We start from the raw sequence: 21839 nt of genomic DNA on the forward strand, positions 1-21839 counted from the left end.
TTAGAAACAAGATACATCCTCATGCTAGATAGCAAGTCCCCCAATGGACTGAATGCATTGGAGGATTTCTATACCTGTCTGTAGATTAGCAAGTGTTATCTCCAAGTCATGTTCCGTTAGGGCGAGAGATTAGGCCAATTTTTAAAAGATCTCACATTATGGTTATGTAGTGTATTTCCAGCTCGGCCAGTGGGTTCTCTTTGGCCTATCTCTTGCTCGTTTGTCTGTTGAATATGCCCAGTGATCCTATCTTTCTGTTTGACAGATCTGATTATAATTAATTTAACATCATGGTCAGATTTATAATCAGTTTATAGGGTCTGTCTTCAGACTTTAATCACACTCACTTTGCACTTTAATTCCATATTCTGGTAATCCAACCAATGTAGTGCTTTGTTTTGTTATGTTTGCCTTTTATATAGAACGAGAGGAATTATGTGACAATGTTCCCTGTGTATAACAATGTTTTAGTCATATGGAATTGCTCCAATGGCCTTATTTGTGTAACTAACATGATTTCCCACAGACCAAATTGGATTTATCCAAGTACGGCAGTAGGCAATATAAGCAGACTACATCGGTTATTTTTATGATGTATGATATGATTTGCTGCTTATTGCACTGGTTTTGTTATTCTGGTTACACTAACATCCCTTAAAGGATTTATCCGGACATTGTATAAAATTCGGGTGTTTTATGGAAAATATACACTTGATTAATGGGACTGTTTCGGGATTCATCCCATTATTGGCAAACTTACAATCATGATGACAATGATTTAAATGGTGTTTGTTTATTCAAAGTCATTACAAATGACACAGAGTATTTTTACCATGTCTATTGCACTGTAGCACTTTACTCTGTTTTGGTTGGTTACCATTGAATGCCTTTGCACTTTATATTCAGCCATTTCCTCGTATAACACCATGTGACCAAGGCCTGTGATAGGCCGAAACGTTATGCTGCTTTGTTGCTGAATAAATGAACAACTCACGGAATACCTGGGTCTGCTGTTTTCTTGCGGTAGCGTGACTACATACTGCTCCGAGTGCCTTGCTGAAAACCCGTGGTGGATATATATATATATATATATATATATATGCCGGTTAGCTGCCCGTCTTGGTACGCGAACCGGGCAGCTAACCGGGCAGCTAACCGGGAAGCTAACCGGCAGTGTAACGGGAGTCTGAGGAGAAGCTGATTGGCTGTCAACATTGTAAACAGTCCGGAGCGGCCGCCATCTTGTCTCTCGGTAGGATCGAGAGACAAGAGGAGGCCAAAAAAAAGGGGGAAATGAAGGAAAGAGGGCAAGGTAGACCCCTTCTGACCCCCTAGGATTGATGAGGGGGATATTATAAAGCCACGCGGGGCCAAAAAAAAAAAACGATTTTTTCACCGCCGTAGAGATGCGTCTTGGTACGCGAACCGGGCAGCTAACCGGGCAGCTAACCGGGAAGCTAACCGGCAGTGTAACGGGAGTCTGAGGAGAAGCTGATTGGCTGTTAACATTGTAAACAGTCTGGAGCGGCCGCCATCTTGTCTCTCTGTGGGATCGAGAGACAAGAGGTGGAAAAAGAAAAAGGTGTAAATGAATGAAAGGGGTAAGGCAGACCCCTCCTGAACCCCTAGGTTTGATGAGGGGGCTATTAAAGTTCCCTGCGGGGCAAAAGAAAAAAAAAATTTGATTTTTCGCGGTAAAGGTGCTTCCTGGTACGTTAACCGGGCAGCTAACCGGCATCGTAACGGGAGTCCGACATATTGTGTTTTTTGAACGTTTGTGATATGTGCACGTGTGGATTTTGTCTAATTAAGGTTAAAAAAATATATATATATCTTTAAGCGTGTTCTGGCGTGCTTACGTTTTGGGTTTGGTTTGCACTGCAGAGACGATACGTCACGGTTATGCGATGCATCATGAGGCTTCTCACGGGCTACGTGATACGTCACTTAATAAAGAATATATTTTACAGCTATAGATATTAGCTTTTAAAAAACCAATGAAATTCACAGAAAAAACCATAGGTTATAGACCATATATAGTTAGGAATTAGCATTTACAAAACCTTGAAAATTCACTGAAAAAACCATAGGTTATAGACCATATATAGTTAGGGATTAGCATTTACAAAACCTTATTTTATTTGCACAAAACCATTGAAATTCCATATATAGTTAGTTGCACTAACTATATAACTATATATACCCGCAATCCACTGCTAATGATGTCACATATTACATCATTCATGACATGGTCAGTGGTGTACTAACTATATTTCGCGCACCCGCAATCCACTGCTGATGATGTCACACATTACATCATTTATGACATGGTATATAAGGCCTGAAACCTATGGTTATTTAAGTATATATATATATATATATATATATATATATATATATATATATATATATATATATATATATATATATATATATATATATATATATATATATATGTGTGTGTGTGTGTATATATATATATATATATTATATATATATATATATATATATATATATATATATATATATATATATATATATATATATACATACATACATACATACATATATATTCCATTGAAATCACCACTTGAATTTGCCAGCAATTATATGCCGCCTCCTTTGTATATCAATATATATATATATATATAATATACATATATATATATAATATATATATATATATATATTACCTACTGGCGATAGCCAGTAGGTATATATAGTTAGGATTTTTTCTCTATGGAACTTTTGAAAATTCTATGTCTAATAACTTTGGCGTTTGTGGACGGAATCGGCTGAAATTTTCAGGAAAATGGCACATTTTGTTTCTGAGCATCCCTGAAAATTTGGGGGGGGGTCGTCAAGGGGGGGCCGAGAAAAAAGGGGGGTCCCAAAACGCGTTTTTCCCATTCATTTTTCCATAGGGCGGTTGGCCTCACTTTTAGCTCGAACGGCTGAATGGATTTGCACGAAACTTGGCAAAATTGTAGGGACTGTTAGCCCGATGTGCCTTTGCTAGGTCTCAATATATGTGCTTCAGTGGATTTTGAGAAATTAACGTTTAAAATAAGATATATATCTGTAACAGCGCTCCGGGCAGCGCTCCGGTTCGCGTACTTTTCGCGTAACGGAACTTTGCGATGCGAAGCTGATTGGCTCTCCGGTGTCTGTCAACATTCTAAACAGTCCGGAGCGGCCGCCATCTTGTCTCTTGGTAGGATCGAGAGACAAGAGGAGGCCAAAACAAAGGGGGAAATGAAGGAAAGGGGGCAAGGTAGACCCCTTCTGACCCCCTAGGATTGATGAGGGGGATATTATAGAGCCACGCGGGGCCCAAAAAAAAAAAAAAAATCCGATTTTTTCGCCGTAGAGACGCGTCTTGGTACGCGAACCGGGCAGCTAACCGGGCAGCTAACCGGGAAGCTAACCGGCAGTGTAACGGGAGTCTGAGGAGAAGCTGATTGGCTGTCAACATTGTAAACAGTCCGGAGCGGCCGCCATCTTGTCTCTCGGTAGGATCGAGAGACAAGAGGAGGCCAAAATAAAGGGGGAAATGAAGGAAAGAGGGCAAGGTAGACCCCTTTTGACCCCCTAGGATTGATGAGGGGGATATTATAAAGCCACGTGGGGCCAAAAAAAAAAAAAAACGATTTTTTCGCCGTAGAGACGCATCTTGGTACGCGAACCGGGCAGCTAACCGGGCAGCTAACCGGGAAGCTAACCGGCAGTGTAACGGGAGTCTGAGGAGAAGCTGATTGGCTGTTAACATTGTAAACAGTCTGGAGCGGCCACCATCTTGTCTCTCTGTGGGATCGAGAGACAAGAGGTGGAAAAAAAAGGTGTAAATGAATGAAAGGGGTAAGGCAGACCCCTCCTGAACCCCTAGGATTGATGAGGGGGCTATTAAAGTTCCCTGCGGGGCAAAAGAAAAAAAATTTGCGATTTTTCGCGGTAAAGGTGCTTCCTGGTACGTTAACCGGGCACCTAACCGGCAGCGTAACGGGAGTCCGACATATTGTGTTTTTTGAACGTTTGTGATATGTGCACGTGTGGATTTTGTCTAATTAAGGTTAAAAAAATATATATATCTTTAAGCATGTTCTGGCGCGCTTACGTTTTGGGTTTGGTTTGCGCTGCAGAGACGATGATACGTCACGGTTATGCGATGCATCATGAGGCGTCTCACGGGCTACGTGATACGTCACTTAATAAAGAATATATTTTACAGCTATAGATATTAGCTTTTAAAAAACCAATGAAATTCACAGAAAAAACCATAGGTTATAGACCATATATAGTTAGGAATTAGCATTTACAAAACCTTGAAAATTCACTGAAAAAACGATAGGTTATAGACCATATATAGTTAGGGATTAGCATTTACAAAACCTTATTTTATTTGCACAAAACCATTGAAATTCCATATATAGTTAGTTGCACTAACTATATATCGCGGACCCGCAATCCACTGCTAATGATGTCACATATTACATCATTCATGACATGGTCAGTGACATCACTGATGACATCACTGATGACATCTCAAATGACATCACTGATGACATCACTAATGACATCTCAAATGACATCACTGATGACATCACTGACATCTCATTTGACATTACTGATTACATCACTGATGATATCATTTATGTGATAATACATCTTCAGACTCTAATATAACCTTAGATACACTCAGTGTAAACAGGCACTCACAGACTGTCACATATCCATGGAGTTACTCACACACCTAGTCAGTCATGCAAAGAATCAATCACATCTCCATTTCCTCAACTATACAGTTATACACACCTTACTTATTCAAACATATACTAACACATATTTACTCTCTTATACAATCCTTGATACAAGTTCACAATGATTCATACAGCCACTCTCACATTCACTGGCTCTTATGTTCAGTTATTTATATATGTCAACTCTCACATGGAGTGTGTTTTACATATGTACTTACTTTGACATGTAGCACTGAGATATCCATTCACTCACCAATATACTCATGCACACAGTCAACTGTCCATACAGCTGTTTCTACATGCACTTTTGAACCCATACACCTAGGGAATCAACTGCTCACACATCTATGCACAGAGTTATACACCTCCCAGCCACCCACACACATACTCAGTCTCCCATACAAATACTTGGGCAACCATTCAATAACCCATATAGTTACTGATATAGCTACTGATTTAAACATGCAGCAGTTTACAGAACAACATAAATAATGATTGCTAAATTAAGACACTTTAATCACTAACCCATGCACTCAGTGAGACATATTTAATCATTCTCTCATACAGTCAGTCATGCACCTACTAAATCCTTCATCCAGACACTTATACATCCACTCATTCTTCAATATGTAAGACATATTTTAACTTTACAGAAACATACAGTCACTGGGTGTTGTCATCAGTGATGTCATCAGTGATGTCATTTGAGATGTCATCAGTGATGTCATCAGTGATGTCACTGACCATGTCATGAATGATGTAATATGTGACATCATTAGCAGTGGATTGCGGGTCCGCGATATATAGTTAGTGCAACTAACTATATATGGAATTTCAATGGTTTTGTGCAAATAAAATAAGGTTTTGTAAATGCTAATCCCTAACTATATATGGTCTATAACCTATGGTTTTTTCAGTGAATATAGTTATATATATATTACCTACTGGCAATAGCCAGTAGGTATATATAGTTAGGATTTTTCTCTATGGGACTTTTGAAAATTCTATGTCTAATAACTTTGGCGTTTGTGGACGGAATCGGCTGAAATTATCAGGAAAATTGCACATTTTGTTCCTGAGCAACCCCTGAAAATGTGGGGGGGTTTCGTCAAGGGGGGGCCGAGAAAAAAGGGGGGTCCCAAAACGTGTTTTTCTCATTCATTTTTCCATAGGGCGTTTGGCCTCACTTTTAGCTCGAACGGCTGAATGGATTTGAACGAAACTTGGCAAAATTGTAGGGACTGTTAGCCCGATGTGCCTTTGCTGGGTCTCAATATATGTGCTCCAGAGGATTTTGAGAAAATAACGTTTTAAAATACAGATATATCTGTGACAGCGTCCCAGGTAGCCCTCCGGTTCGCGAACTTTTCGCGTAACGGAGCTTTGCGAAGCGAAGCTGATTGGCTCTCCGGCGTCTGTCGACATTCTAAACAGTCCTGTGCGGCCGCCATCTTGTCTCTCGGTAGGATCGAGAGACAAGAAGAGGAGAAAAACGAAGGGCGAATTTAATGAAAGAGGGCAAGGTAGACCCTTCTTGACCCCCTAGGAATGATGTTGGGGTTATTAAAGGGTCCCGTGATTTTTCACGGTAGAAGCGCTTCCCGGTTCACGAACAGGTAGCGAAACGGGAATTCGCCATTTTGTATTTCGTTTTAATTAAATTACAGGGTATAAGGGAATACGGGAGACGTATCCTGACCCTTTATGTTTTCTGAGGGTGGCTGAGGAGGCTCATATATGTTGATACATGTCTTTCAGCGGCTGCAGGTGAGGTGTTTTTTTTTTTTTTTGCGGCGTGACGTCTGTTAACGTTCGAATCGAAGGAAATCAGGAAGTGTTGACCGCCATTTTGACACTGCACGTAAATATATTGTTAAAAATAATTGTTATAAATTAATCCGTATTGATAAACATTGTCTGCGCCATCTTGCTTTTTTTCCAATGCCACACTTTTGTTGTGCACGGCAGCCATTTTAGATGCCTTGACCAGACCCACTCTCTGCATGTTGCCGATCCTCAGCATGGCTCCCCACCCTCGCAAGCAACTCCCCCACGTTCTTCCCTGAGAATCACACCCTGTGCCCGCCCGACACCTCTCTTTCACCCTATTCACTACTGCACCCTCTGACACTCCTCTTCCTCTGTGTCTAATTGTCCAGGCCGGTCCTAGGCTATCACCTAGCCGTGCGGATGTAGTTTATGGCCCCAACTTTAAAGAATCACCCCTGTTCAAAGGAGTTACAGTAGATCAAGGCCCCCACCTCATGAGATCCGTCACAGCACACACGTTCCTACTATCTGATAACCATCCTGTATTGTGATTGGGGAGGGGATTCTCACTGTGAGGGTGTGTGGGACCGAGCCTGAAGCGAAAGATTCCAGGGATGCCTCTTTGTACATCAAAGTTTTTACAATTATGTGTCACATTAAAAATATATAGCACTCCAACAAAGTAGTAGGATTATAAAACTTTAATAACTTATAAATATATACAACGCAACAAAAACAGTACACACATTTAAAAAAAAATTTGAAAAAAGAAGCAACAATGGTCAGTAGCTGTCTTTTGTGCGAATAGTCCCAAGGCAGCACAACGTGCTGAGTTCTGGACGGCACCCAGGTGATGTCACCTGGGTGCCGCACTGGTTTTTGGTATCCTACAATGCTGCTCCGAAAAACGGCGTGGGGCGCCCCGGGGGGGGGGGGGGAGGCCTCGTAAGTAGCGGTCTGTTGTACGAATAGTCCCAAGGCAGCAGAACGCGCTGAGATGTGGATGGCATCCAGGTGATGTCCAGTAAGTTGCCGCACTGGTTTTGGTATCCTACAATGATGCTCCGAAAAACGGCGTGGGGCGCCCCGGGGGGGGGGGGAGGCGGCGTGAACGGGCCTTCCCAGGTGGAGGCTCGTCTGCTTTAGTGGGGCGCCCCTTTACCGTTTCAGTTGCCATTCCACCCGCTTTTGGTACACTGTGCCAAAATCCGCCATTCAGCTGAGTTGCGCCCACTCTTGCGGTGCAGCGATCGGCGGCTGCCACAGGACTCTCAAAATGGCGGCCGGCTCTTCGGATTTGGGCCTGGTCCACTAAAATGGCCCTGGGACACCTTGGAACTCGAACGCTTGTCTGCTAGGGCTTGGGCCCCATTCTCGAAAGTGTCCCCTCAGCCTTGAAGATTCTACAAAAGTCTTGGGGGCCCCCGACTCCCGCAGGCTTCCGGTGGGGAGCGGCTGTCATGATTGCTTGCGGAATGGCCACGACGGAGCTACGAGATGGTGGTGCTCTCATGCTGATGCCAGCTTCAGTCTGAAACATCCAGAAACACTGTAGACTATCAATTCGATGAGTTCCGGTGGAGCTCCAACGTGACCCGGTAGGGAAGAACTTGCCCTCCCCTTTTTTGAGTGATGGTTCTTGTTGCCTGTCCCCTCTGTTGTCATCTAACAGAACCTTTTTGGATTGCCGAGTGAGAAAAAGAAAGGTGGGGCTTTCATCGTTTGGGAAAAAAAAATGTTTTAATCCAATGAAAAGTGTTATTTTTAGGTCATATGATCAAGCCTTCCATCATTAGGAAACCAAAAGTAAAATGAACCAATGAAAAGTTTTAAAAACAAGTCACATGACCTGTTATGCGGCTTTGGGCTATAAAAAGCCAAAAAAATCCGTTGGCCCGTGAGGCGGCGTCAGTAGCGGACCGATGTGCGAATAGGCCGAAGGCAGCACAATGCGCCGAGATCCGGATGGCACTGAGGTGGTGTCCAGCAAGTTGCGGCACTGGTGTGGCCATCCTACAATGCTGCGCCGAAAGTCGCCGTGAGGTGCCCTGTTGGCCTGTGAGGTGGCGTCAGTAAGTGGGGGCTGTTTGAGGATCTGAATGCATTGAAAAGCAATGGGATGCGGTGCCTCGCCCCCGAGATGGAGGCTCCTCGGCTGCAGTGGGGCGCCCCTTGGTGTTTCACTCGCTATCCAGCTGAGTTGCGTCCGCACTTGCGGCTACAGTAGGCAGAAGGCAGCACAACGCGCCGAGATCTGGATGGCACCGAGGTGGTGTCCAGCAAGTTGCCGTACTGGTGTGGCCATCCTACAATGCTGCGGGGGGGGGGAGGCGGCACAAATGAGCCTCTCCCACCTCTCCAGGTGGAGGCACTTCATCTGCAGTGGGGCGCCGTCTAGCTGAGTTTCGTCCGCTCTTGCTGCTACACCGATAGGCGGCTGCAACAGGACTCTCAAAATGGCGGCCTGTTCTTTGGATTTGGGCCTGGTCCACTAACATGGCACTGGGACACCTTGGAACTCGGACGCTCAAATTTTTTTCCTTTCCTCCACATGCAAAAAAGGTAAATGCCCGGTACGTTACCTGCCTCATCTGCCACGATGTACTCTCCAGAGGAACCAGAAAAAAATATAGTTATGGTAATTATACCATGCATCGTCATATGGAGAGGTGGCACCCGATTAATTATAGTGCTGCCAGTACATCCACCAATGAAGTGGCAGTGACAGCATCAGAGGCAAGGGAAACGGTTCTAAATCTTCAGAACTTTGGACAAATGAAAATGACATGTTTAACTTGCGGCAAATTAATTTCATGTGGAGAGAGGAGTGTTAGTCTAATCAATAGAGCTTATGAACATCATCATAGTCGATGGTTGGTGGAGACATTTTAACTATATCCTGGACCTGCTGGGCTTCGCCCAAAATGGCGCCGGTATAAATGGGACTCGTAACTCCTTGTTGTGTACTGCTTGCCCAACCTTGATATCAAGAGATACGTATGCAGTTTTGAAGCACATGGCGGGCGGGGACGAGAATTGATTGAACATTTCGACATCCCTATTGATATTAAGTTCTGATGTGTTATTAATTACTGTACTATTGAAAGTTCGAATTAACGTCACCCATGGTACTTGCCCGCAAATGTATATCTAGATAATTTTATTGTAACTGGCTTGTGGTATTTTAATTATAAAATGTACGTCCATCGATTCCGCAACTGTTAGACACCTTAGTTCTTGCAACCTAATGGCCCGCCCGTTACGTTCTTCTACAGTGTAAATGTCCCCTCATCATATACGATTCCAGTTTGCTCCGTGGCCGGCCCACGTGGTTATAGGCTGGTATTTGTATACTGACATTTTCACAATAAAGGTTTTCAAAACAAAACATGGTAGTAGTACTTACATTGGTAAAGTTTTGAATAATAGCCACTGTTTTCGAATCAGTAAAAGGCAAGTGAAATAAAGCAGTCCAATTACATGACGGTTAAAAGGTATAATATGCAGGAACGCAGTAAAGATAAATGGTCAAGGGCTGTTGTGTTTTCTACTCCTGCAACATAAAGTGATCGATAAAATCTGATATTCATGCCTATCAGCGACTAAGACAGCAGACCGAGCCTCTTTTGCTCAACTGTTCCCTCATGGGACGAAGAAACGCCCTTTTTCTCGAAATAGGAATATTTTACTTTCAGGACAGTTGTAAATTTTCCGGGAAAATACATTAGCCTGGAACATTGTTAGTGATAAACTGTAAATGCATCTGGGTCCTTTGCTTTACAAGTCAGAGTGAGAAAAAAAGGTGAGGCTTTCATCATTTGGGAAAAAAAATGTTCGAAAGCAATGAAAAGCGTTATTTTTAGGTCATATGACCAAGCCTTTCATCATTAGAATAACAAAAGTAAAATGAACCAATGAAAAGTTTTATTAACAAGTCACATGACCTGTTATGCTTACGTTACGCGCTGCGCTCTGGATCGCTTCCGGGAAGCTGCACCTCGCGCACCGGAGCACTTCCGGGTGCGCTAACGCGACGCGTCATATGACGCATTACGCGACAACGTAGGTCCAGAATATAGTCAAAATGTCTCCACCAACCAGCGGTCGGAACACAACCCCTTTCAGTAGTCCAAAAAGTTCTGTTAAATGACAACTTTGGGGACAGGCAACAAGAACTATCACTCAAAAAAGGGGAGGGCAAGTTCTTTTCTACCGGGTCACGTTGGGGCTCCACCGGAACTGATCGAATTTGTAGTCTACAGTGTTTCTGGATGTTTCAGATTGAAGCTGGCATGAGCATGAGAGCACCCCGTGGCTACGTCGTGGCCATTTCGCGAGCAATCATGGCAGTCGCTCACCACCGGAAGTCTGCGGGAGCCGGGGGCCCCGGTGACTTTTGTAGAATCTTCAAGGCTGAGGGGACGCTTTTGGAAATGGGGTCCATGCCCTAGCAGTCAAGCGTCCGAGTTCCAAGGTGTCCCAGGGCCATTTTAGTGAGCCAGGTCTAAATCCGAAGAGCCGGCCGCCATTTTGAGAGTCCTGTGGCAGCCGCCTATCGCTGCACTGCAAGAGTGGGCGCAATTCAAGTGGATGGTGGGCGAGACGCTGTAGCCGCAAGAGCGGGCGCAACTCAGCTCGTTGCGTAAAGCGCTGGGGTGTACCTGAAAAACCTCCACCCGGGGAGGTGGGGGAGGCTCGTTCGCGCCACCTCTCCCTTCTAGTGCATCCCACGCCGTTTCCTGGCGCAGGAATATGTGATGGCCGGACTAGGGCACCGTAGGACGTGTCTTCAGGTCGAACGGATTGTGGGACAAGGTCCAGAATGGAAGAGTCACCAAAAGGCAAAAAGTTCCGCTTGACCCCGGGAGCCGGCCGCCTATGTCGGGGGCGATCTCAGGCCACACCAGGGCAACAAGACTTGGGGAGGGGGTCGGAGCCAAGTGCCCCCTCCAAGTCTGCGCCATCACACCGCCCCTCGGGGGCCTCTGTCAAGCGGTTTAGGGAGGCACCGCATCACAATGTTTTCAAATGCAGTCAGGTCCACAAACGGCCCCCACTTACTTTGAGAATAGTGAAGCTGCAGCAGGTGCAAATAAGCTTCAGACAGTGTTACAAGCGCTGCTCAGAACTTTGAACTATGGCACCCAACATCCAGGACTTATGCCATTTGTGCAAGGCAGTGACATCGAAGCAACTCAGGGACCAAAACCATGAACGTACACTCATGTATGAAAATCTTACTATTGATGCTTGACTGAGGCCAAGGAGATCAGAGTGCATGAGTCTCATGCTCGATCGATTGAGCTGGCCGGATCGGGCAACAAAAAGTATAAAATAGTTATGTAAATAGTTATATAATAAAATGTTTTACCCTGTTACTTTGCTGGTGTGTTGTATATATTTATAATATTTGCATAGGCTTTGTCGTTATTTTGGGTGGGGTGGGTGGCGGAGCCGAGCTGTCTTGCAGCCATCATGGTGTGGAGCTCAGTTCATCTCACTAGTTTCGTATTTCTCATGAGGGGTTGTTGTTAATGTTTCTATTTTACCGAGGTCAAAAAGAGATCCCATTAGTGGCCTACTGATTTTGCTTGATTCCTTTTGTTTTTTTAAACGATTTTTCACTATCTGCAAAGACTAAACAGAGTATTGCGACTCTGTGCTTGTTTGTAAATAGAGAATGAACCAAAGAGAACCAATTCTAAACCAGTAAATGCTTGGATAACAATCAATCAAATGGAGAGAGAAGCAGGCACGACGGATTACAACGGGGGCAAAGGCCTGCGTTAACTACCCTTCACTATCTGCAAAGAGAGAGTACTCCTAAGAGAAAAGAGGGGGGGGGGCAGCGTTCAAAGCACTTCAGCGTGCATAAACACGAAAATGTTTTTACCTATCACATACTTGACATTTGACAGCTTTTGATATTTGCTATTAAAAAACTATTGAAATTCACTGAAATGAGCTGCAAATCGTCTGCATAGTTGAAAATTGTCACTTTGGCCCTCCTAAGGGAGTACAGAAGGGGACGTAGATATAAATTAAAAAGCAAGGGTGATAACGAAGAGCCCTGCGGGACTCCACAGGTAGAAGGTATGGTGGGGGCAGTGAAAGGTCCCAGTCTGACAGCCTGAGTACGCCCAGTGATAAATGATCGAATCCAACTCAGTGCCAGGCCCCTGAGACCTGCCTGCTCGACACGGTCGACCAAGATGTTATAGTCAACCGTGTCGAATGCAGCCGAGAGGTCCAGTAGCACCAGAGCCTGATGTATTCCTTCATCCGCATTCCGTCTCAGAGTGTTCTGCACCGAGAGAATAACCGCCTCAGTAGAGTAACATGGGCGGAAACCAGCCTGATTCGGTGCAAAATACTCTGATTCTTCCAAAAATTTGGAGATGCTGTTACAGACATGAGCCTCCAAAAGTTTGACACAGTAAGGCAGCAGGGATATGGGCCTGTAATTTTGCAGGTCCTGCGGGTTAGCTCCTACTTTTTTTATCAAGGGAATGAGAAGGGCTTTTTTAAAGTTTTCGGGAACTTTACCCTGAGTGAGCGTACCATTCAATAAAGAAAGTATACCCTCAGGAATACTAGTTCCCACTTCTTTCAAGATGAAAGGGGGGCAGATGTCATCAGGGGAGCCTGATTTAACTTTGGCGAGGAGTTTGAGTAGCATAGTGCTGTCCACAGGGGGGAGCAAACTTAGGGTCGCAGTATTGTGAAGAGTGTCAGTCAATAAGAGCGGAGACTGAGTGATGGGGATGCTTTGTTTGATAATGCTAATTTTATCAGAAAAAAATGAATTTAGGGAATTGCAAAGCTCCTGAGTAGGAGCTACCAGGAGAGACGTTCTATCGCTAGCACTCAAATTCTCAACGATGTTAAACAACTCTTTGGATTTGTTATGGGCATTAAGGATCTTTTTAGAGAAGTAGTCAGTTTTATGTTTTTGGTAGTCCTTTCGTGTCTTACAATAGTTAACTCTGTCTACTTCTAGGTAGGCTGTTCGCCACTTACGCTCTATTTGACGGACTTCAAGTTTAAGATTTTTCAAAAGAGGTGTAAACCACCTATGAGCGTCATTGGGGCGAGAGCGGGAAAAGTTGGTGCAAGGAGCATAAGCATCAGCTGCCTGAAGTAGCCACCTAGAAAATGCTGCTCCATTTCTTCAGTATCCTGATCTAAAAGAGGACAGGAAGATGTTAATGTACCAATGAAAGCAGAAATATCAACATTCTTCCAGATTCTAGTTTTGCCTCCTATCTGGATCGGGGGCTTCCTACTATTTTCAATGGTCAAGGTGAATTTGATCATGAAATGATCAGACCAGATACAAGGCATGATGGAATTAATAGTCAGAGGAATGTTCTGAGACCAGATTTGGTCAAGACTATGCCCTTTTACATGAGTAGGGAGGTGAATCTGTTGAATGAGGTTCATGTCTAGGAGGACATCTTTCAGTGCAGCTGCCTGAGTACCTAACTCAGCCGAATCCAGCCAAAGATTAAGATCGCCTAGCAGCACAATTTTTTTATATGAAATTATTAAGGGAGCAAGCTGTTCTGCTAAGGCTGCCGCAAAACTGGGCATATTTTGAGGGGGGCGATATATGAGGATCATAAGTAAAGTGCCGCTGTTGTACATTATACATCCACTCATTCTTCAATATGTAAGACATATTTTAACTTTACAGAAACATACAGTCACTGGATGTTGTCATCAGTGATGTCATCAGTGATGTCACTGACCATGTCATGAATGATATAATATGTGACATCATCAGCAGTGGATTGCGGGTGCGCGATATATAGTTATTGCAACTAACTATATATGCGAATTTCTATGGTTTTGTGCGAGTAAATTAAGGTTTTGTAAATGCTAATCCCTAACTATATATGGTCTATAACCTATGGTTTTTTCAGTGAATATATGTACATATAAATACATATATATATATATACACACACACCCCTACACACACACTTTGTTTTAGTGTTTTAAGCCTCCAAAAAAACCCTTACCATCATATGCCCCTACCCACCCCGTAAATACCTTTACAAACCTCCCCTAGGAATTAAAGGCTCTGGGCAGCCCACCCCAAGGGTAGCTATGTCCCAGGAAGCCCACCCCCAGGGCTTAGAAGTTTCCCTGCCAGAGCAGAACGGGTAGGGAAACCTGTGCTAGCTCTCTCTTGATGGGATAATGTTTACATTTTCTGCCAAGCAGGAGCAAACACCTAGCCTGCTCGCAGCAAGTGTGAACTTTGAAAATGCTCCTGTCTGCAGGGAGCAGATTTTTCCTTTGTTTCCATGCTCGCACTGATGTAGGCCGGGAAACAGTGTAAAATATTGCTCCCACCCCGAATTGAGTAGTATTAGTAGCTGCTCCCTTTGGGCAGGAGCAATGCTAGCTACAGCTGCATGTGGGGAGCTGGCTGGGGCCATGGGGCTCTCGCGGGACCCCCAACGAGAGTATGGTGGATATCACCAGGGCAACCACCTTCTACCTCTAAATAAAAATAGAACTTTTTTATCACACCTAATTATAACATTACTTTAACCTTTAGTTTTGTCAGTAAATATGTATATAAATATATATATTGACGCTCACGGGGAATGACCAAAAAGCGGGAGGAACTCGCACACCACAACGGCTTTTCCCCAACAGCCTTTATTAGGAACAGAACGCTGCTTTCACCGGTAAGTGGGCTGCTTCAACCGGACGCGTTTCGGGCATCTCCCTTCCTCGGCGGCATACAGTCCCTGAGACACCATGAAGCTCCGCCTCCATATAGAGCGATATCGCAAGCCAGGGATTGGCTGATCTGTATGATCGGATTGCGTTGCTTTGTGGGAGGCGTAGTCAGTAGTTGCATGATGCTCGAATGCACTGATTTCAAAGCTCTGGATGAGCCCCAGCGTGGGCAGCGTGATAACGTCCTTGTTGCAGTGTCCCACAAGTGAAGCCACTGGATGTAGCTTCGTGGCCTCCTTCTCTTGAGTGGTGCCTTCCCAGCGGCAGGACGGCCGCTAATTATTGACGCTCACGGGGAATGACCAAAAAGCAGGAGGAACTCGCACACCACAACGGCTTTTCCCCAACAGCCTTTATTAGGAACAGAACGCTGCTTTCACCGGTAAGTGGGCTGCTTCAACCGGACGCGTTTCGGGCATCTCCCTTCCTCGGCGGCATACAGTCCCTGAGACACCATGAAGCTCCGCCTCCATATAGAGCCATATCGCAAGCCAGGGATTGGCTGATCTGTATGATCGGATTGCGTTGCTTTGTGGGAGGCGTAGTCAGTAGTTGCATGATGCTCGAATGCACTGATTTCAAAGCTCTGGATGAGCCCCAGCGTGGGCAGCGTGATAACGTCCTTGTTGCAGTGTCCCACAAGTGAAGCCACTGGATGTAGCTTCGTGGCCTCCTTCTCTTGAGTGGTGCCTTCCCAGCGGCAGGACGGCCGCTAATTATTGACGCTCACGGGGAATGACCAAAAAGCGGGAGGAACTCGCACACCACAACGGCTTTTCCCCAACAGCCTTTATTAGGAACAGAACGCTGCTTTCACCGGTAAGTGGGCTGCTTCAACCGGACGCGTTTCGGGCATCTCCCTTCCTCAGCGGCATACAGTCCTTGAGACACCATGAAGCTCCGCCTCCATATAGAGCCATATCGCAAGCCAGGGATTGGCTGATCTGTATGATCGGATTGCGTTGCTTTGTGGGAGGCGTAGTCAGTAGTTGCATGATGCTCGAATGCACTGATTTCAAAGCTCTGGATGAGCCCCAGCGTGGGCAGCGTGATAACGTCCTTGTTGCAGTGTCCCACAAGTGAAGCCACTGGATGTAGCTTCGTGGCCTCCTTCTCTTGAGTGGTGCCTTCCCAGCGGCAGGACGGCCGCTAATTATTGACGCTCACGGGGAATGACCAAAAAGCGGGAGGAACTCGCACACCACAACGGCTTTTCCCCAACAGCCTTTATTAGGAACAGAACGCTGCTTTCACCGGTAAGTGGGCTGCTTCAACCGGACGCGTTTCGGGCATCTCCCTTCCTCGGCGGCATACAGTCCCTGAGTCACCATGAAGCTCCGCCTCCATATAGAGCCATATCGCAAGCCAGGGATTGGCTGATCTGTATGATCGGATTGCGTTGCTTTGTGGGAGGCGTAGTCAGTAGTTGCATGATGCTCGAATGCACTGATTTCAAAGCTCTGGATGAGCCCCAGCGTGGGCAGCGTGATAACGTCCTTGTTGCAGTGTCCCACAAGTGAAGCCACTGGATGTAGCTTCGTGGCCTCCTTCTCTTGAGTGGTGCCTTCCCAGCGGCAGGACGGCCGCTAATTATTGACGCTCACGGGGAATGACCAAAAAGCGGGAGGAACTCGCACACCACAACGGCTTTTCCCCAACAGCCTTTATTAGGAACAGAACGCTGCTTTCACCGGTGAGTGGGCTGCTTCAACCGGACGCGTTTCGGGCATCTCCCTTCCTCGGCGGCATACAGTCCCTGAGACACCATGAAGCTCCGCCTCCATATAGAGCCATATCGCAAGCCAGGGATTGGCTGATCTGTATGATCGGATTGCGTTGCTTTGTGGGAGGCGTAGTCAGTAGTTGCATGATGCTCGAATGCACTGATTTCAAAGCTCTGGATGAGCCCCAGCGTGGGCAGCGTGATAACGTCCTTGTTGCAGTGTCCCACAAGTGAAGCCACTGGATGTAGCTTCGTGGCCTCCTTCTCTTGAGTGGTGCCTTCCCAGCGGCAGGACGGCCGCTAATTATTGACGCTCACGGGGAATGACCAAAAAGCGGGAGGAACTCGCACACCACAACGGCTTTTCCCCAACAGCCTTTATTAGGAACAGAACGCTGCTTTCACCGGTAAGTGGGCTGCTTCAACCGGACGCGTTTCGGGCATCTCCCTTCCTCGGCGGCATACAGTCCCTGAGACACCATGAAGCTCCGCCTCCATATAGAGCCATATCGCAAGCCAGGGATTGGCTGATCTGTATGATCGGATTGTGTTGCTTTGTGGGAGGCGTAGTCAGTAGTTGCATGATGCTCGAATGCACTGATTTCAAAGCTCTGGATGAGCCCCAGCGTGGGCAGCGTGATAACGTCCTTGTTGCAGTGTCCCACAAGTGAAGCCACTGGATGTAGCTTCGTGGCCTCCTTCTCTTGAGTGGTGCCTTCCCAGCGGCAGGACGGCCGGTAATTATTGACGCTCACGGGGAATGACCAAAAAGCGGGAGGAACTCGCACACCACAACGGCTTTTCCCCAACAGCCTTTATTAGGAACAGAACGCTGCTTTCACCGGTAAGTGGGCTGCTTCAACCGGACGCGTTTCGGGCATCTCCCTTCCTCGGCGGCATACAGTCCCTGAGACACCATGAAGCTCCGCCTCCATATAGAGCCATATCGCAAGCCAGGGATTGGCTGATCTGTATGATCGGATTGCATTGCTTTGTGGGAGGCGTAGTCAGTAGTTGCATGATGCTCGAATGCACTGATTTCAAAGCTCTGGATGAGCCCCAGCGTGGGCAGCGTGATAACGTCCTTGTTGCAGTGTCCCACAAGTGAAGCCACTGGATGTAGCTTCGTGGCCTCCTTCTCTTGATTGGTGCCTTCCCAGCGGCAGGACGGCCGCTAATTATTGACGCTCACGGGGAATGACCAAAAAGCGGGAGGAACTCGCACACCACAACGGCTTTTCCCCAACAGCCTTTATTAGGAACAGAACGCTGCTTTCACCGGTAAGTGGGCTGCTTCAACCGGACGCGTTTCGGGCATCTCCCTTCCTCGGCGGCATACAGTCCCTGAGACACCATGAAGCTCCGCCTCCATATAGAGCCATATCGCAAGCCAGGGATTGGCTGATCTGTATGATCGGATTGCGTTGCTTTGTGGGAGGCGTAGTCAGTAGTTGCATGATGCTCGAATGCACTGATTTCAAAGCTCTGGATGAGCCCCAGCGTGGGCAGCGTGATAACGTCCTTGTTGCAGTGTCCCACAAGTGAAGCCACTGGATGTAGCTTCATGGCCTCCTTCTCTTGAGTGGTGCCTTCCCAGCGGCAGGACGGCCGCTAATTATTGACGCTCACGGGGAATGACCAAAAAGCGGGAGGAACTCGCACACCACAACGGCTTTTCCCCAACAGCCTTTATTAGGAACAGAACGCTGCTTTCACCGGTAAGTGGGCTGCTTCAACCGGACGCGTTTCGGGCATCTCCCTTCCTCGGCGGCATACAGTCCCTGAGACACCATGAAGCTCCGCCTCCATATAGAGCCATATCGCAAGCCAGGGATTGGCTGATCTGTATGATCGGATTGCGTTGCTTTGTGGGAGGCGTAGTCAGTAGTTGCATGATGCTCGAATGCACTGATTTCAAAGCTCTGGATGAGCCCCAGCGTGGGCAGCGTGATAACGTCCTTGTTGCAGTGTCCCACAAGTGAAGCCACTGGATGTAGCTTCGTGGCCTCCTTCTCTTGAGTGGTGCCTTCCCAGCGGCAGGACGGCCGCTAATTATTGACGCTCACGGGGAATGACCAAAAAGCGGGAGGAACTCGCACACCACAACGGCTTTTCCCCAACAGCCTTTATTAGGAACAGAACGCTGCTTTCACCGGTAAGTGGGCTGCTTCAACCGGACGCGTTTCGGGCATCTCCCTTCCTCGGCGGCATACAGTCCCTGAGACACCATGAAGCTCCGCCTCCATATAGAGCCATATCGCAAGCCAGGGATTGGCTGATCTATATGATCGGATTGCGTTGCTCTGTGGGAGGCGTAGTCAGTAGTTGCATGATGCTCGAATGCACTGATTTCAAAGCTCTGGATGAGCCCCAGCGTGGGCAGCGTGATAACGTCCTTGTTGCAGTGTCCCACAAGTGAAGCCACTGGATGTAGCTTCGTGGCCTCCTTCTCTTGAGTGGTGCCTTCCCAGCGGCAGGACGGCCGCTAATTATTGACGCTCACGGGGAATGACCAAAAAGCGGGAGGAACTCGCACACCACAACGGCTTTTCCCCAACAGCCTTTATTAGGAACAGAACGCTGCTTTCACCGGTAAGTGGGCTGCTTCAACCGGACGCGTTTCGGGCATCTCCCTTCCTCGGCGGCATACAATCCCTGAGACACAATGAAGCTCCGCCTCATATAGAGCCATATCGCAAGCCAGGGATTGGCTGATCTCTATGATCGGATTGCGTTGCTTTGTGGGAGGCGTAGTCAGTAGTTGCATGATGCTCGAATGCACTGATTTCAAAGCTCTGGATGAGCCCCAGCGTGAGCAGCGTGATAACGTCCTTGTTGCAGTGTCCCACAAGTGAAGCCACTGGATGTAGCTTCGTGGCCTCCTTCTCTTGAGTGGTGCCTTCCCAGCGGCAGGACGGCCGCTAATTATTGACGCTCACGGGGAATGACCAAAAAGCGGGAGGAACTCGCACACCTCAACGGCTTTTCCCCAACAGCCTTTATTAATCACCCAGAACTTTCCACACAGCAGCAGGAGTTGCTTACTAGTTTTAAAAATTGTGTTATAGTTATAGTTATCTCATGTAACTATGACTCATGTCCTAAGGTAACTATAACGAGTGCTCTTGCCATGCACTGCATATTACCCCCATGCTCCATTAGTAATCACATCACAGATATCACTGCAACATTGTAATGCAATTATTGATGAGAATACCATGCATAGCGCGAGTTATAGTTCCCTTAGGACATGAGTTATAGCTTATTGAGATATGTATAATTAAAACTGCTGAATTTCTATGGTTTTGTGTGTGTGTAAAATCTGAACCTAACTATTACATCTCCGTAACCTTTGGTGTTTTTAGTGAAAAAAAAAAACCACACACACACACACCTCTTACCCCACCCCCATTTACTTACCTTACTATATACTTACCTTGGTAAATGAATGCAAGGTAAAGACCAGGTAGTCAAGGCACTGCATGGGAATTGCTGTGCAGTAAAGGCTATTTACTTTAATAAATCAGTTACACCATTTGATAGTTTAGGATTGAAAGAAGTAGTAGCTTTTGCACTTCACTTTCATTTTCAATCCTCCACTTGATGAGCCATCAGTAGGTTAATATATGGCCACCTTGTTGGGGCATACAATAACAAGTTAAACATTGATTCAAAGTCCTTCAGTCACATACACCCCCATAACCACCTCAGTGCTCATGTGTTTCTGAGACACACACTATGCACCACCAAAGAACTGACTGTGGGAGATGTTGTCCCAGGTTAGTATCATACTAGAATGTGATAACTTCTAGCCCACATGCAAGTAGATTCACATTTGCTTTCTTACCCGTTCCATTTCTTGAAAATCATCATCCAGTTTTGTCCCTTCAACTCCGGTAATTTTTTCACTTAGCATCTAAAAGAAATGACAAATTGGTGTTCGTTTAGAATGAAAAAGGAGAGCTAATGGAAACCTAATTCAAAATGTAAGGTTATAAAACCTTTATAATATAAAAAGATTCAGTTTTCTGAAATGGATTACTTAGCAAATCTGTCACAATTAAAACTTTTTTGTGGACTAGCAGCAATTTCATCTGGAAAAATCCTGAGTTGATGAGCAGCAATGTACGCGAGAAGAAAGCCCTGACATTTATTAGTATATGTATCTATGCATCACATCATAGTTGCAAAGCAAGGAAAAGGAGCACAGTACAAGAGAGGGACATTTTACAATCACTGAGGCAAGGAGGGTAGATCAGAATTCACAGTGGGTACTTGTTTGCTTCACCAGATACCGTTTAGGCTTCTAGTCGTTAATCATCTGTGTTCACTAAATACTTAGGGGCATATTATCAAGGGGGTTTATCTCCGCTTTTTTGGCTTTAAAAGCCAAGAAAGCGGAGATAAAATTATCTCCCTATTACCTAGCTGCCGCTAACACCAGCTAGCGACAGCTAGTAGGAGATAGCGACCATTTTGGGCCCCACTTTGCATGTCAGTGATATTTATCACTAATGAGATGCAAAGTGGGCGTGCCAAGATGTTAGAGACTGAAAACAGTCGCTAACATCGCTATCTCCTATTAACAACTTTTGGAGATATTCGCGCTAAGCGGGAATATCTCCAAAAGCTAACACCTGCCCTGAGCAGTTCTTAGCCATGTTATCCAATGGGAGGTGGATAACATGGCTAAGAGCATTAGCTCGCTATTGTATGAATATCGCTGGCTTTTCAGCGATATTCATGCTTTGCGGCGATTGTTACCGCATTTGCGTTAAACCTTGGTAATACCAAGGTTTATTTGCGGTACAAATCGCCGCAGCGCTGCGGTA

The 21839-nt window shown here is 45.9% G+C and overlaps 1 protein-coding gene across 1 annotated transcript in view; it reads right to left on the reverse strand.

Annotated features, from left to right (window-relative positions):
- SH3GL3 (SH3 domain containing GRB2 like 3, endophilin A3) overlaps window positions 1–20923 on the reverse strand; it is a 762914-nt gene extending 741991 nt beyond the window's left edge. The window contains exon 1 of the mRNA XM_086959002.1: window positions 20855–20923. Within this exon, the coding sequence (XP_086815128.1) occupies window positions 20855–20923 (69 nt within the window). The remainder of the gene's footprint in view (window positions 1–20854) is intronic.
- Window positions 20924–21839: the final 916 nt, after the last annotated feature.

The sequence above is a fragment of the Lissotriton vulgaris genome, chromosome 2_1 (assembly GCF_964263255.1).
Source record: "Lissotriton vulgaris chromosome 2_1, aLisVul1.2, whole genome shotgun sequence".
Taxonomy (NCBI): domain Eukaryota; kingdom Metazoa; phylum Chordata; class Amphibia; order Caudata; family Salamandridae; genus Lissotriton; species Lissotriton vulgaris.